Here is a 16,983-nt window from a genome sequence, read left to right as displayed (position 1 = left end):
TGGGGCGGCATGCAGTAGAGTCCATGCTGCCATCCCTTTCCTACACTAAAGATACAAGATGACCCTCAGGACACCTACGCTGACTGGTCCAAGACCCTCCCAGCCTATACAACCTTCCAGCCTCCAAGTGTGATCTTTCTGCCATCTGATACCAGTGAAAAAAGGTATTCCAGAGGAAGGCCTTTTTTGGTGCAAAGTTTATTTAAAAGTCTTTTTGAGACTATTAGCTCCTCCTAAAATTGTCCTCCCCCATTCCATACCTATACCTTCTTACAAAGGAACATTTTCACAAAGAAAGAGTACACAGTTTCAATCTATATGAAAACTCCATCTGCCCTGGCAGCTTTCCCACACGACAAAGATGCAAATTTGCCCCAGAAACTTGTGGCTTCCTGCTACCTAAAATTATTACAGTCTAGTCAACTCATTCAACACTGTGGACCATGCTCCTCACCACAGTTATGGAGGTTTTAAGTCTGAGGTGTGCAGGGCTAAAGGAGCTGAGTTTCTAATGAGCTGTGGCATCTACAGAGAACACAGAGCAGAGCTCAAGAACCACACACACCCTTGAAAATGGCACCAGTAAGACATAGAGCTCCAAATTGCCACTGGGAGCACACACAGCCACAGGGTATGTCTTCCCAGCATAATAAAGTAGTCTTGATGAACTGTTCGCATCGCAGTAGCTGCACTCAGAGCCTCTAGATGCTCTCTAGATAGTCTGTCAGAAAAGAGCCGCAAAGGAAGCTGGCCATTTTTCCTGTCCCCGCAACACAACAGCATAAACCATCAAAGTGCAACCCCGTGCCTCTGCCAAGTCTGAGCACACAGCCTTTATGGGAAAGGACCACAAGCAGGGGGAATTTAAGGAACTGTGTATGATCATTATGATTTAGAACAAAATGCCTACATCTGCCTTAATAAGCCACACTCTTAGTGTCCCAATGGTACTAGTACACAGGGAGATATTGGAAGACACAGAGCATTTCCTAAGTTATATCATCAGCAAAGTCAGTTGGAGCCTTGGGGGCTAAGGATCAAGAAGAAAAGACAAGACCCACACTATGGACAGCTGGGGGAAGCAAAGTGGAGGAGGGATATGGGTGGTAGAGGTGAAGGGCTTTGGTGGAGAACAGGGCAAAAGCACTGGCACCAGGTGGTCAATGCAGTCTCTTGTGCTACTGCCTGGCTGCTCACCGTTTATTCAAATGAAAGTGACACAGTGGCTACGCGACAAAGCAAAAAGTGCCCACCTATGAATGTCCTGAAATATTTACACAGGACACCCCCTGGGACTGAGCAGGAGGGGGAGGGGCGGGGGGGGGACGAGGACAAGACGCTTTCTGTCTAGCTTTTCAGCATAAGAAATTTGTTCTTAAAGTTACTCTGCTTATGTTATCAGTCAGTTCTAAGAAAGCTGAGCTGCTTATTTGAAAAAAAGCAGCCTGGAGACTACAAGAGGCTCCCCACCCACCTGGCAGTCCTGCCTCACCTTTCAAAGGAGTAAAATAAAGTGAAATAAAAAAATGAACCTATAAGCAATCTGTGAGGGTATCACTGTTTGCAAAACAGTCACTGAACAGTGGTCCACTACACAAGAAGGACAGCTGTACTTAAGTGACACAGCTCAGGATGCCTCTACAAGGAAGCATCCAAAACAGCCTCCAGTGGCTGGGGGCTGCTTTTGCCCCAACTATAAGAGCTTTTAGCTACTGACTGGATGACTCAGAATGGAGTGGAAAGACTCTGACATCCCACTTAAAATCTAACATTCACATGAAAAATTAATAAGAACTTTAAAGAAATCATGGCGAACTACTTAAGGAGAAAACTAAAAGGGAAGGTAAAGTTACTAGATACAAAAGGAATTATTAGAACCAAAGCAGTGATGTAAGTGTGGTGGTGCACGCTATAAGCCCAGCTCTCGAGGGGGTAGGGAGATACTGTGGTCATGGCCAGCCTAGGCTACATAATGAGAAGCAAAGCTAAGCAAGAAAGCAATGTAATCAAGCAGTTGAAGTAAAACAAAACTTGAGCCGGGCGTGGTGGCACACGCCTTTAATCCCAACACTCAGGAGGCAGAGGCAGGCGGATCTCTGTGAGTTCAAGGCCAGCCTGGTCTACATAGTGAGTTCCAGGACAGCTGGAGCTACAGGGAGACCCTGTCTCAAAAAAAAAAACAAAAAAACAAAAACAAAACTTGAGCTCTCTCAGGACTTTAGATATGAAACTCAACCCCATAAGGAAGACTGTATCAGGTTCTTGCCTCAGGAATATACGGATAGTTCCTCAGGGGATCAAGATGATGGACTACCCACTCCAAGGAGTGGGTCAGAAAATCTGCAGCTGTCCTGACGAGAGCAGGCAACCAGCACAAGGGTCAGATGAATGTACTGTGGAAATTGCTCCACTGGCTCCTTTTAAGAATAATGATTCCCATTTACTCAGTGTCCCATATTTAAGAATATTCATGGTGCTGTTCTGTATTTCTCTAATTCTTAGCTGCAAATTTAAATCTATTTATTGAGTATTGCTACAAGTACAAAGGATCTACTTACAACTTATGAACTCTACTTTCTGGCCTCTGTGTAGTCACTCCCAAGCACATAGAGGGGTAAAGGAAGGAGGAGGGAACACTCACAGCTGGCTCCTCATTCAATGTCTGCAGCATCCAGGTTTCCAGTGTCTGCAAGTCTCGAGGACCCTGGTACTTCACTGCTTCTTGGCCAGGTTTAAAAAGCTTTAGGCTGAAAGAACAACAGGTAGAGAAGTTCTTAAGCTGCTCTGGGATGAGAGCAAAGTCATTCAGTGAAGCCCAGAAACTGGCACCTATCTGCCACCCTGATAAAACAAGAAAGGAAAACAAAAATCATGTTCTGGGAGACTGCATGCTCACACAGTCCTGAACTTTAGGACGTTTCTGATGTTACTCAGGAAAATTAAACTTCAGCCACACACTGTGAGTCAAAGCCAGTGTCCAATGTGTAGGATTCCCAAGTTGGTCCCTGTCCTTCCTGGCCTGGGGTTTCTCTTATCCCTCGTTGCTCCTGCTGCTGCTGTGTGTGGGTCTGAATCGGGCCTAGAGCAGGAAATGTATTTCCAGGGCACCATGGCAGGTGATAGACTCAAAAAAGCATGAATACCTACTGACTGAAGGAATTCAAGCTCCCAGCTATCAGGCCCCCTGATGTTGCAGTTCACACACTCATGGGTCCATCTGCCTACTCGGGCCCCCATCCACCTATTTCAATCCCTGTCCCTCTGTTCACATCCACACAGAACAGAATATTTCTACCCCCTGGCCTCTGAAGGAATCTGTAAAGAGGATGCACAAGCAAATGACATCGCCAGAGGATGAATCTTCAGTGTCCTGGTCCTAGATCACTGCACTGGTAACATGCTTAAGATGAAACTTCACAGAAGATGTATACATTACTGTAAACATGTAGCTCCTGTCAGAAGAAAAGGAAATACAGCCAAGGGTTTATTAGCAAGCCTGCTCCCCAAAGAGCCCCTAACACCTCTGTGACAAGGATGTGGTTTTGTGAGTTAACATAAAATGTTCAGAAACAGATTTTTTTTAGCATTTTTATTGAATTTTTGTGATTTCTAGACAATATAATTTGATGATATATCCCCTCTCCCATCCACACCTCCCTGCATCCCCCCCCGCCCCGTCCACTTAATTCAATGCATTCTCTCTAGGTAATAAAGCCTACAGAGTCTAACTTGAATCCCCAAATGTTCTCTAATGTGGGATCATCCACACAAGTTTGCAGAGGACTTCTGCATGCTGTCAACATTGCTGTGAGTTAATATGAGTAACAACTGGCCAGCTGTCTGGAGAACTCTGCCCCCCCGCCATGGTCATCCACCACCTCTGGCTGTTATAATCCCTCCACCTTGTCCTCTGCAATGATTCTCTAGTCCTGTGCTCCCAAAGCCTGACAGGTGTCCCATCCAGAGATAAGCGCGCTGCAGCCCCTCCCTACCCACACATTAGAAAGCCGTAAGTTTCTGTGCCAATCACCATCCACTACGTAAAGAAACTTCTCTGGTGAGCAATGAAAGATGCATTGATCTTCAACAGTGGGTGAGCACCTGATCCAGGACAGTTTATTCTAGTCATCCCCCTGGGACTAGGAGTCCATATTATTATGAAGGTACCACAGTTACCTCTCATAGGAGGGGGACATAGCTCCAGATCACTGGAGGGGAACCATAGCTCTGTCTCATAGGAGGGGACCACAGCTCCAGCTCACAGGTGGGGAACCATAGCTCCAGCTTACAGGAGGGGAGCCAGAGCTCCAGTTCACAGGAGAGGACCACAGCTCCAGCTCACAGGAGGGGAACCAGAACTTCCACTCACAGGAGGGGAACCACAACTTCCACTCACAGGAGAGGACCATAGCTCTAGCTCACAGGAGGGGAACCACAACTTCCACTCACAGGAGAGGACCATAGCTCTAGCTCACAGGAGGGGACTACAGGTCCTGTTCACAGGAAGAGTCCACAGCTTCATCTTACAGGAGGGAAACCACAGCTTCACCTCCCCGGTGGGAACCACAGCTCCAGCTCACAAGAGGGGACCACAGCTCCAACTTACAGGAGGTGACCACAGCTCCAGCTCACAGGAGAGCACCACAACTCCAGCTCACAAGAGGGGAACCACATGTCCTGCTCACAGGATGGGATCACCACTCCAGCTCACAGGAGAGGACCACAAATTCACAGGAGAGGACCACAGCTCGAGCTCAAATGAGGGGTCCACATCTCCAACTCCCTGGAGGAGACCACAACTCCAGCTCCCTGGAGGGGACCACAGCTCCAGCTCCCTGGAGAGGATCACAGCTCCAGCTCACAGGAGGAGACCACAACTCCAGCTCACAGGAAGGTACCATAGCTCCAGCCCACAGGAGGGGACCACAGCTCCAGTCCACAGGAGGGGAATCACAGCTCCAGCTCACAGGAGGGGAACCATAGCTGTAGCTCACAGGAGTGGACCACAGCTCCAGTTCACAGGAGACCACAGATTTTTAATTCAGGATATACAGAACTCAGACCTGTAGGTTTGAATAGTGTCACAGGCTGCGTGGCTGTATTAGTAGACCATGATGGGCCTAGCGGTCTTTAAACAATAGAATTTATTTCTTGCAGTTCTGGAGACTAGAAGTCCCAGATCCCAGATCCCAGTGCTGATATTCAATGTCCATGAGGGGGGAGAAGCCAGGTGTGATAAATGCCTGTAATCTCATCACTAGGAAAGTTGAAGTAGAGGACTGCTTTGAGTTCCAGGCTAGCCAGACCTACACAGTAAGTTCAAAGCCAGCATGGACTACATGTAAAGATCCTGTCTAACATGCCCCCACCTACAACAAAACAGAACGAGCGAGTTCCAGGCAAGCTTTGGTCACAGGGAGACCCTGTCTTAAAACAAAACAAAACCTCTTATATTTCCCCACCTTCCTTTCCTTCTAAGTGTCTCCCCACACCAAAGTGCTTCAACAGGCAGAGTCTCAAAATACCAGAAAGAATTCATCGAACTCATTTTTTTAGTTTGTTTCTTTGCTAAAGTTAAAATACAGTTAAGACCTAACCTGTATATATGTGTTTGGTTTGCCTAATTTGGTATACATTGAGCAAAACAAAAATTTCTTGCTGGAGTAAAAATTCTTTCTAATCTGCTCAAGTCTGAGATTCTTCCTTAGTAAATTCAAAGAGCCTGGGGAGAGTTGGAGATTCCATTACAGTCATTACAGCCTGCAGCAATGACTTCAATGCTCAGTTGACAGAGGTGAAGGAGGTGACAGGCTGGGTGAAGGCAACTAGCCCAAAGTTCAGCCCCCAATTTCTCTATACAAACTTTCCATGGACATGTGTGTCTTCTAGCAATCTGTCTCTCCCTGGGAGGCTGCAGGGAGAAAATGCCCATTTAGGCGTCACCATGAAAAAAAATCTAAGAAAAATTCTACCACACTAATGATACTAGGGATTGAATTGTGACCCCCCCCCAAACAGCATTAAACCCTAATCCCCAATGTCAGATTGATCTTATTCAGAATTAGGATCTTACAGAGGTGAGCACATTAAATGACAGATGTCCTTACAAGAAAGGGAAACTCAGACCCAGAGACACACATACAAGGTCCAAGGAACACAAAGATGGATGCTGATAGAGTTTGGATATGAAAGTCTCCCAAAGCCCAGGTGTTGAAGGTTAGTCCTCAATGTGGTGCTACTGGGACATGGTATTAAGAGGTGGGGCCTTGTGGGATTTCTGTCTTGTGGGAGAGCTTAGGTCACTGGGGTTGTTCCCTTGAAGATTATATTGGGACCCCTGCCACACTTCCCTTCCCCCCAGCTGCCCACTTGTGAATGCCATTAAGTGCTCTTCGATATCCCTATTACCTTATGCTGCTTCTCCACAAGCTCAAAAGCAATGAGGCCAACTGACCATGGACTGGAATCTCCCAAACTGTGAATCAAAATAAACTGATCCTTTTTTAGGGGCGAGATGGGCGGGGGGGTGGGGGGAGACAGACTCTCACTCTACCTTAGGCTGCAGGAACTCACTTGTCCTCTTTTTTAACTTATCCTAGATATTTTATGGCTAATATAAAGCTGACTAAATTCCAGCAAACCATCAAAAGCCAGGAAAAGTCAGAAAAGGAGTCCACACAGGACTCAGAAGCAATGTGGCCCTGATGACACCTTCATTTTGGTACTCTAGTCTCCAGAACTGTAAAAAAACACCTTTGTGTTGTTTTTGACCATCTACATGTAGGGTTCTTCATTATAGCAGCTACAGATCAATATAAAGTGCTAGCCCCACTCGGTCTAGCTCCTGCTCAGGTTTCCTCCCAAACAATGACTCTCCCACCTCAGCAAGAAGTCCTTCAGTATGTTCCTGCGCAGTCAGCCATCTCTAGGGTTATGGTACCCCAAACTCCCTTCCTCTCTAATCTTTTACTTCATTTAAATGTACCAGGAGGAAAATGGCATAAAGCCTGTGTTCTGACACAAACTTGGAGCTTGGGCATCTACAGTCACCTTCTGATTCAGGCTTTCCAACAACTCCGTGGAATGGAGCTATTTGAAAGGAAGTTAAAAGCACACACAGGCCAACCTATGAATGCCTTAATGCAACTACATAGGTAACACTCTGTGAAAGCCAAAAACACACACTTGCTCTTGGGCACTTCTGCAGGCCCATGACAGTCATGGGGTTCCTTCTCAGAGCACAGTCACTGTAGCTCTGCTCATTTTCACTCTCTTTAACAACACAAAACCAATGTCTGCTTTACTGGGGAGATTAGAGCTTCTAAATAAAAGTCAGAACATAAGGTGCAATGTGAGTCTTTTTAAGTTTGGAAATGGAACCGATGGAGCAAGTGTTGATGGAGCATACCTCCAACCATGTCCACATGGAACCTGGCAAAGCTTCTGTGATGGTCAGCTTTGTCAACCTGACACAATCTACAACCGGCTGGGAAGGGAATCTCAATAAGGGAGAGTCCAGATCAGGTGGGGGAAGTATCTTGATTCTGTTCATTGAGATGGGAACGCCCACCCACTGTGGGTTGGACCATTCCCTAAGCAGGGGATGGTGAACTGTGTGAGTGGAGAAAGTGAGCTGAGCACAGCACGCATCACTCTCCCCCTGCTCTTGACTGCGGATGTGACTAGCTGCTTCAAGTTCTGCCATCTTGACTTCCCCACAATGATGGACTGTAACTTGGACCTGTGAGCTAAATAAACCCTTTCAACTCTAAGTTGTTTTAGTCAGGGCGTTTTATCACAGCAACAGGAAATGAAACTAAGGCAGCTTCTCTCTCAGAAATGCCACAGCGCCTGCACTTCTCTGCCCACTGCAGCTCCAGTTTCAGCCGCACTGTGGCTTGTTCTGTATGGCTGGCAGTGCAGGAGAGGACAGGACCACAACCAATCCAGCTCTATGTCCCTGCATCCTGGAAGCACCAGGCTCAACAGGTGAGCATTTACCTCCCCTACTTCCCTAAAGTGCTCTTGATCCAAGCAGAGTTCATTCCATCCATTCATTCATTCACTCATTTGTGCCAGGGATAGAGCCCAGGACCCTGAGCTTTTCTTCTCTTTAATAGCACATGATGTTAAACTAAGCCACATCCCCAGCCTCCTAGTTCACATTAAGGACAATCTGTGAAGCACAAGGCAGTGAGTGCTGTTAATTAGGTACACATGCTAGATTTTTCTCTCTAGTGATCTGATGTGATGCAGGCCTGAACTGTGGTGCCTAGATCAGCAGGCAATCAGAGTTCCAGGGTATTTCATAGAAATGCCAAACTCCAAATGTAAAAGAACTGCATTGAACTCCTGTGCTAACGGGAAGGTGAGGTGGAAGGAGGGCACTGTCATCATTACCCTGAGACTCTGAGAGTAAGCGACATGGCCAGTGCTGCATAATCATCAACGGTAGAGCTGGGATTTCACTGTGGCTTCAAAGTTCAAGCCCAGGGCTCCCTCTATCTTCCTTCACTGCCTCTCAGGACTGGACATAAGTTCAGACTTCCTACTTAACGTACACTCCTGGCCCTGTATATTGTTCAGTCTTGACTTGGTACCTCAACTGTAACAACAACTTGGGAGTCACAGTAACCAATCCTCCTCCTACTGTGGGACAGTATCTTCCCCCTCTGGTAAACTGCTTTTCCCTCCCACACTGGTGATTCAGTCTGAATGAGGATGCTATTTTCTATGAGACCTTGCATCTGTACCACATGGCTGTTTCTGGAAGGTTCCACCAAGCAGGTCCACTCAGGAATGAAGAGAGTCTAAGATGAAAAGTTCAGCCTCCTCAAAGCAGATGCAGTAGAAACAGCCCCCAAGACCACTGGCCAGAATCTTTGAGCTTTCCCTAAAGGCCTTTTAATATATCCTTTGCTATAATTTCAATGTTCCCACCCAAATCCACGTTATATTTAAATTCCATTGTGAGGTGCTGAGAAGTGGGACAAGGTGAGATCTTTAGGAATCGATTAGGAAATTTCATAGGGTTCCACCTCTAGATGAAGAGCTATAGGTAATCAATGGATGCTGAGGAAGGGAGAATCAGTTTTCTCCAAGGACAAGCTCCCTGATAGGTTATCTAATGCCAAGTGGGCAGCCCTAAACACATATACAAAAGAGTACCACTACCTGGAATTCAGTCATTTATATGTATGTGTATATGTACAAATGTATGTATATATAATTGTTCTGGTTACTTTCTACTGCTGTGATAAAAACACTGTTAACCAAAATATACTCAGAGAGGAAAGGATTTGTTTTATCTTACATCTCCCAGGTCACAGTTCATCACTGTCAGGGCAGGGACTCAGGGCAGGAACCTGTAGGCAGGAGCTGAAGCACAGACCACAAAGGAACACTGCTTACTGGCTTGCTCCTCTGGCCTACGCTCAGCCTGCTTTCTTATACAGCACAGGACCACCTGCCCAGGAGTAGCACAGCCCACAATGGGCTGGGCCCTCCCACATCACTCAACAATCAAGAAAATGCCTCATAGATATGGCCACAGGCCAAATGAACAGAGGCGATTCCTCTACCCAGATGTGTCAAGTTGACAACTGAAGCTATCTAGCACAGGAACAATAATAATCAGAGGACAAGAAATTGAGAGGGAGTATGTTGGGGGCGGGCACAGGAGGGTTTGGAGGGGGCTAGAAAGGGTGGAAATGATGCAAATACAATACTCCTATGAAATACTCAAAAACTAAAAAAAAAAAAAAATCATATGATAAAAAAGAAGGAATTAAGATTAGATGAAGTCATAATAGGCCGCAGTGACTGCATTAGTGGTTTTACAAGAGGAAGAAAGACCAAAGCTTGTCATCTTGCCATGTGATGCCCTGTGTACCAGCAAGGTGCCCTTCGCCACATGTAGCCCAACAACCTTGACCCTCCTGAACTGGGGGGTCGAATACACCTTTATTCCCTGTGTAATCTATCTACTCTGTTACTCAGTTACAGCAACAGAAAATGGACTAAGACATCCTCTTTTACTTAGGAAGTTTGACAGTCAGCTTTCCATTGCTCTAACAAGTTCCTGGGATAATCAGCCCATAAAGAGAAACGGCTTATTTTTGGTTCCCGGTTTTGGAGATTTGGGGCCACAGGATGCTTGGATTCACTGCCTTGGTCTGTAGCAAGACAGAGCTTGATGGCTGGGAGCATATGGTAGAACAAGAGCCTCCCCTCTGAGGACAGGAACACACAAAAAGAACAAGACCACAATATCCCCTTCCAGGACACACCCTCAGTGAGCTAACTTCTTCCCACCAGGCCCCACCCCTAACAGTCCTACAACCTCCCACAGCCCCACAGGCTGCTGACCAAGCCTTCAACACTTGGGATTTTGGGGGGTCGCTAATCAGGACTGTAGAAGCCAGTTATAATTTGTTTCATAAAATCAAAACACTCCCTGTTAAGGGAGTAAGAGGCACTGCTGTGAGAACTCCTGTACTCTCATTTGTTGCCCTCCTTTCCAACAGAAACAGACCTTATGCTAGTTGTATGATACCTAACAGTAGAAAGGGGGAGAGGGGGGAGGGGGGAAAACAATACTGACCATATCCCTGCTCTAGGTTACCCACGAGAACTTGATAGTAACCTATTGCTGAAGAAGGGGGGAGGAGGGAGGGGGGGGGAGGAGGAGGAGGAGGAACAGTAATAAGAGCTCAAACTAAAAATTCAAACCGACACAGGTGACAGAGTCTGAGCAGGCTGTATGAAATGCACTGTATATGGGGCTGGATCTCAGGCAGACCTCACTACATCCTGTGCAAACACTAACTAATTAAAGGCTTTTTCCAGGCAAAGCACAAAAGGGATCTAAAATAGTGCTAAATATCATTGTGCCCTAAAGGCAGGGACCACCTGCTTACATCCAGCTCCCTGGCTCCTCAGATCTACAAAGGAAGTTACCAGAAGTTCAACTTGGATGTTCCTTGCCTGCAGAGAGCAACAACAAACAATCTAGGATGCATGCACCCTCCCTTCCTACTTACGTGGGGTATCCTCGCACACCCTGGGCAGAGCACACCTCAGAGTCAGCTGTGCAGTCCACCTTCGCCACGTACACCTTGGCATCCTCCATACTGTTGTACTTGTCTCCCAGGTCATTCCAAGTTGGCTGCAGTCGCTGGCAGTGTCCACACCTGCAGTGAGGCAAGGGGAGGAGCAGACTGGCGGTCAGGTCCCAGGCACCACTTCACCCTCTCCATCGGTCCTTGACTCCCACCTTTTCTTTTCTCTGCAGCACATGGATCCTGCACAAGGACACCCTTCTCAGCACCAAATCAAAATTTAACAGGGCACTGCCCCTGGTCTCCCTTTGTGACCTGTATGCAAGAACCCACCTCCCTGTCTCCCAGTTGGCCTCTGGGTTCTACAGCAGTGTTTACAACTTTCTGACAATAGCTTGGCTTCCCCTGCTCAAGGTATACAGCCTCCTAACACTTTCTCTCTAAACTCCACCTGGCTAATTTCTATTTGCTCTTCAAATGTAGATTGGGTGTCACTTCCTCCAAGTCTTCCCTGACTCCTAAGCTCCTTGGCACCCATTCTCTTCTCTTCTGGAAATCTTCCCTGCTCTCCCTCTAAGGCAGCAGCTCAGCACTCTGGCTGCAATTGCTGCCTTAAAAGAACAAGTCTCCTCTACTATATAACCAAATGCACACACATGCAAGGCATCCTCAAAACTCAATCAATTCTGCATCTTCTCCAATCACTTATTTAAATTTATTTATATTTTACTTGCATGAGTGTTTTGCCTGCATGTGTGTAAGTGCACCTGTGTCACGAAATGTCTGAAGAGGCCAAAAGAGGGTGTCAGGTCCCCTGGAACTGGAGTTAGGGACAGTCACCATGTGGGTGCTGGGAACCAAACTTGGATCCTCTGCAAGAGCAGCCAATACTCACTTTACTCACTAAGCCATCTTCCCTGCCCTATTGTTTTTCAATTTATTTATTTAGACACAGTCTCATGTATCCCAGGCTAGCCTTGAATTTGCTACATAGCTAAGGATGTCCTTGAACTTGCCTCTACCTTCCAAGTGATGGGGTTACAAATGTGCACCACCACATCCACCTATATGGTTCTGGGGATCAAACCCAAAGCTTCATGAATGCTAGGCAAGCATTCTACCAACTAAGCTACATTCCCAGCCCCCCAAAATAAATTTTTTAAAGAAGAGTTTGTAGCAACCCAAACATCTAGGGTGGATATAATCAAATGTCTGGTGCTCACTGCTTGAGTTCAGCTATGTAGAAATATTTTTAAACCATTTATCATTTAAAATAATGCCGGCAGGACTGTAGCTTCTGACCTCTTTTCACACTGCACTTACAGCATCAGCACCGTTCTCATCATTAGATCTGAACAGCATGGTTGGCGACCACCTTGCCCGCTCAACTCTATGCTGGACCATACTTCTGAATGAGATAACACCAGAAACAGTACCCAAGCTTCAAGTGCAGTCACACAGCATCTGACACAGGACAACTGTTCCTCATGTCTACAATGTAACCACTTGTGCATCACCCTTTAAAGTGGTCCTTTAAAAAGTGCTTGCTTACAAGAGTAACAGGCACCGATAATTATGAGTTCTTCCTCAAGATACTTTCTTAACAAAATATGTGTTAAGCCTCTTTGCCGACAGATGGGCTGACCTCCCAGACAGACATCCACAGGGAGCATAGAAAAGCCTGCTTCGAGCTAATGTGTCTTCCAGCAGCACTTTCTTGGGCAGCCACAAGAATCCCTGCTTCATAAAAGCCTAAAACAGTATCATTCCCTTTTTCTGGAAGGTCATTGGTGTTCTTTATTATATATTTGGTACAAGTGCAAAGATAACATGCACTGTCCTGTCCCCAACCCAGCACATACTTGGTTTGTATAAAGTGTTTGACAATTTCCTAACTGGATGAATAGGGTGAAAAACCCACACAGTGAAACTGTATTTGTTGAATTTCCATGAATTCAACAATGTGTATGAGCTTATCAAGATGATGAGTTGGGGAAGAAAGGATAAAAACAAAACAAAATCCAAGGCCCAAAGGCCCTGAAGTGTGTAAAAGGGGGAGTGTGGCCCCAGTTCCCGTATGTTCCTTGTGGCATGAGCCTCTTACACATGTGTGATTCTGCTGTCTGAAGACAGAGATCTGACAACTAATCTGTCTGATACTTAACCAAAGAAAGCATGATGGGTTCTAATGCTAGAGCAGACCCTGGCTGGGAGGACTTGCTGTGTACCTGAGGGGTAGTCTCCTCCAGGCCACCACCATAAGAGATTTCCAAGGGCAGTTCTGCCTCTAGGGGTTTGATCAGATAAGCATATTTTAGAATTCCACACATCCTCTGCATCCTTGTCAAGTTTTCTTACTCCTCCCCACCTAAGAGCAGTGATGAATCCACGGGTGCCATCAGTTGGCAATTATGGTTTGGAGCCCTTGTGACTACAGCACCTCTGAGACAGCAAGTTGCATTCTAAGGTGGCCTGGGGCCAAAGGACAGGGCAAAGGCTTTGATTTTGACCTCACCGTTCCCAGGTCAGTGTGACCCACAAACTGCCAACAGAACAAATGTGGACAACCCTGTACCACCAATTCCAGGATAAACACCCACGCACACACACAGTAGTATTTTCATTAGGTAGCGTCCTTGCCCCCAAATCATGTGCAGGCATCCAATATTCCAGGCATTGATACTGGGAAAAAGTAGGGAAGGGTATGTTCTATCTTGACCCCCACATTGCTCTTAGAAGTCTAACTTTCTAATCTTAGTACTCCAGAGGCTGAGGCGAGAGGATCACGAGTCGGTCTACATAACTATCTCAATCTCTCCTCCAAAAAAAAAAAAAAAATCTAACTTTCAGTCTGGCATGATGATACACGCCTTTAATCCCAGCACTCGGGAGGCAGAGGCGGAGGACCTCTGTGAGATCGAGGCCAGCCTGGTCTACATAGTGAGTTCTATAGCCATGGTAAGAGTCCAAATTATCTCTAAAATTTTTAGCAGACTACAAATAAGCAAACAACTAAGGGCTTAGTTAGGGAAGACACATCTCTGTAGATGTCTACAAGCCAAATACAGTGAGAAAAAGGAATTTACATAATACCAGTATGATGGCCAAGACGAGCTGGTATTTATGGAAATATTCCAAAATTAAAACTGTCACTGAAGGCAGCTTACTATGTCTGCATGTCAATTTAACTTATAAAAGGAAAACTCCATTGAAATTTATTCCACTGAAATTGGCCCCAATTAAGTCACTTGTACTTAATTGAAACAAATTCTATGAGAATACTCCTGCACAGAGTAACTGTTAAGGCTGGCTGTTTTGGACTACCAGTATTTTCTCTACTATTGGTAGTTCTACAGATTCAAGTCAGTTCTTGGGAACTTAAAAGTCTATTCATGCATTCGTAATAGATAATGGGTTTGAGTCAAACTGACACCCAAAACTTAACCCCAAATGAACTGAAATACATACAGTTAAGAGTCAAGTTTCCCCTATTTTGAAAGGCAGTTACTGCATAAATGGGGTCCACAGAAACATTCTCTCAGCTCTTTCACCCTTCCCTAAAGAGTCCCTGCTGAGCTACGGAAGAACACCAAGCTCTACAATAAGCAGTCAGCACACACCCACATCTCAAACTGCTTGTGCCCTAAGATCCCACTCTGGGCTCTGGCCCATGCGAACGCTCCCTCGGGGCAGTTAGGCCGGGAGCAGGAAAGCACTGCACTAACTGTGTCTGGGATAACTCCTGGGGTACAGGAGCCCCAACCAGACAATGGAAGTAGGAGGCATGACTGTTCCCTGCGGACAGCCCCATCTCACTTTCCAAGTGACCCAGCCCCAAGTGAGCAGCGACTAGGAGGTGGTGGCAGTGGACAGCCTTAAGTTATGGGCCTGCAACAGACAATACAGCCCACATCCACTCCGATCTGCAGCAGGGGGTCCCCAGAACCGGCACTTTTCCTGCCTTCCCAAGTGGAGGAACCCATCCCTCCATCCTAGCCTGGGCTACCTCTTCCCAAAATACACACAAAGTGGGACCTCGTATCTTGGTGAGGTCTTAGTTTTTCAATTCAACCCTCATCAAAGAGATGGGCCTATGTCTTAGGGGTCTGGCGGGTGGGCAGGGGTTCAGCAGGAAGGACGCTCCAGGCCAGGGCACGTGGCCGCTGGGCTCCTGCCGCGTCCGGCCCGCACAGGAAGTTTGGGGAGCTGGGCCGGGGACGCAGGGGTGACGTCTGGGCTCCAGCAGCTTAGACGGGTGGGTGACAGCCCTGCCTTGCCCTACCCTTCAGGGGACCCGGGAGCGCGCGCGGGGCGGAGCGGCCTTTCCGGGCCTCCCCTCGGGGACCGCCCCCTTCTCGCGCGCGGCCCGGTCAGCGCCACGTCAGCGGCCGAGGGCGGCCCACGCCCCCGGCGGAGCCTGCGGGGCCCCGACGCGTGCTCCCGATCCCGACCGAGCCCTGAGTCCCCGCCGCCTGGCCGGGGCCGCACAGCCTGAGCAGAGCGGAGCCGGGGCCGAGCGGCCTGCGGGGCCGCGTTACCAGGGCGCGAAGAACATGACGAAGTGCGCGGCGCTCTGGATCCCGTGCGTGAACATGTCGGCCGTGTACAGGTGCTTGGCGTGCGGGTCCTGCTCCGCCCCGCCGTCCGCCGCGGGGGAAGCGTCGGCTGCCGGTTCCTGGGCCCGGGCCCTCCAGCGCCCGCCGCCGCCCGGGCCGAGCAGCAGCAGGAGCGCGGCCAGGGCCGGTAGCCTGGCCAGCGGCGGCAGGAGGCGTCCTGGGCGCGGGGGCATCGCGGCGGGGCTGGCGCGCTCTCGCCCCGGCTGCCGGTCCCCTCCACAGACCGCCTCCCGCTAGGCCCCGCCCACGCCCACCCACGCTCCGCCCCGTCCGCCTAGCTCCGCCCCTAATCGCCAAGCCCCGCGCCCGGCGGTCCCGCACTGCCCGCCTATCTTGTTGCGTCCTGCTGGAAGCTACTGGTAGGAAGTCACTGGTATCCTGACATCCTCCTTACGTGACCTCCAGCCCTATCCCGGGACCATTCACCCCGCGGGCCCCTTCCCCGTCCCAAGCCTCTCACCAGCCTCCCCTCCCCCAGCCCCCCAGCCACCATGAGCACTCACGAAGGAACGAAGAGTAGCCTAGGGGCAGTGGCAACCTCCTTGGTTGACCTAAACACTGGAGAAGACCCGGGGATTCCAGACCCAAATTGAGCTGCTGTCAGCAGAATGGAGGAAATTGCAAGAATGGGTGGGGTTTGCACTTATATGAATCAGATTCTTGGCCAGACCTGAACTGTGATTCGGAGGCCTGATCTCAGGGGTGTGATGAAACCACTTCCCGAGAGCACCTGTTATCCAGCCCTGCCTTAACTCATTACGAAAAGGAAAGGTCCTGGAAGGGGCCTCCTTGGGACAAGAGTCTCTTCCCAGCACTGGCTGGTGTCCTGTTGTGTCCTAACTCATCCCGGTTACAAAAATGAATGATAACAGCTACTCTGGCTGAACTGACCTTGGGAATGACAGCGCTATTGCCTGGGCTGAGGCTCTGAACAACACCTGCACGCACATTTTATGGCAGGTGGCAATCCAAGCTCCTAGCCCTGCCCTGAGGACCTGAAGCTAAATTAAAGAGAATCACCTGATCCTTAATTAGCCTCACACCACCCCCCAAACCGGAAACATTTATCCCTGGATAATATCAGTGGGGTTCAATCGCCTGGGAACCTTAACCATGGTTTGCCAAACACCAAACCCACTGATTTCCTTCCAAACTCTATTCTTGCAACCACTTAAGCTGAAATATAGGTGGTATCTCTTGCTTGCCTCCTCTTCCTGTCTTCAAATTCAAAGCAAGCACATTTCTCAAAAACAGTATTTCTACCCATCTTCCTCAGTGTCCACATCCTAGACAGGCCTAAGCTTGCC

At 48.1% G+C, this 16,983-nt stretch overlaps 1 protein-coding gene across 1 annotated transcript in view; it reads right to left on the bottom strand.

The window, feature by feature from the left end:
• The window catches only part of Txndc5 (thioredoxin domain containing 5), a 32,147-nt gene extending 16,221 nt beyond the window's left edge, over window positions 1-15,926 (bottom strand). Inside the window, exons 1-3 of the mRNA XM_008831636.3 lie at window positions 15,599-15,926; window positions 11,043-11,192; window positions 2,642-2,747 (exon numbers count right to left, since the gene is read on the bottom strand). Of these exons, the coding sequence (XP_008829858.1) occupies window positions 2,642-2,747; window positions 11,043-11,192; window positions 15,599-15,849 (507 nt within the window). The 5' untranslated portion in view covers window positions 15,850-15,926. The remainder of the gene's footprint in view (window positions 1-2,641; window positions 2,748-11,042; window positions 11,193-15,598) is intronic.
• Window positions 15,927-16,983: the final 1,057 nt, after the last annotated feature.

The sequence above is a fragment of the Nannospalax galili genome, unplaced genomic scaffold (assembly GCF_000622305.1).
Source record: "Nannospalax galili isolate Female #2095 unplaced genomic scaffold, S.galili_v1.0 scaffold72, whole genome shotgun sequence".
In the NCBI taxonomy this organism is placed as follows: Eukaryota; Metazoa; Chordata; class Mammalia; order Rodentia; family Spalacidae; genus Nannospalax; species Nannospalax galili.
The sequence above is the reverse complement of the archived record's forward strand: the minus strand, read 5'-3'. Positions and strand labels throughout refer to the sequence as shown.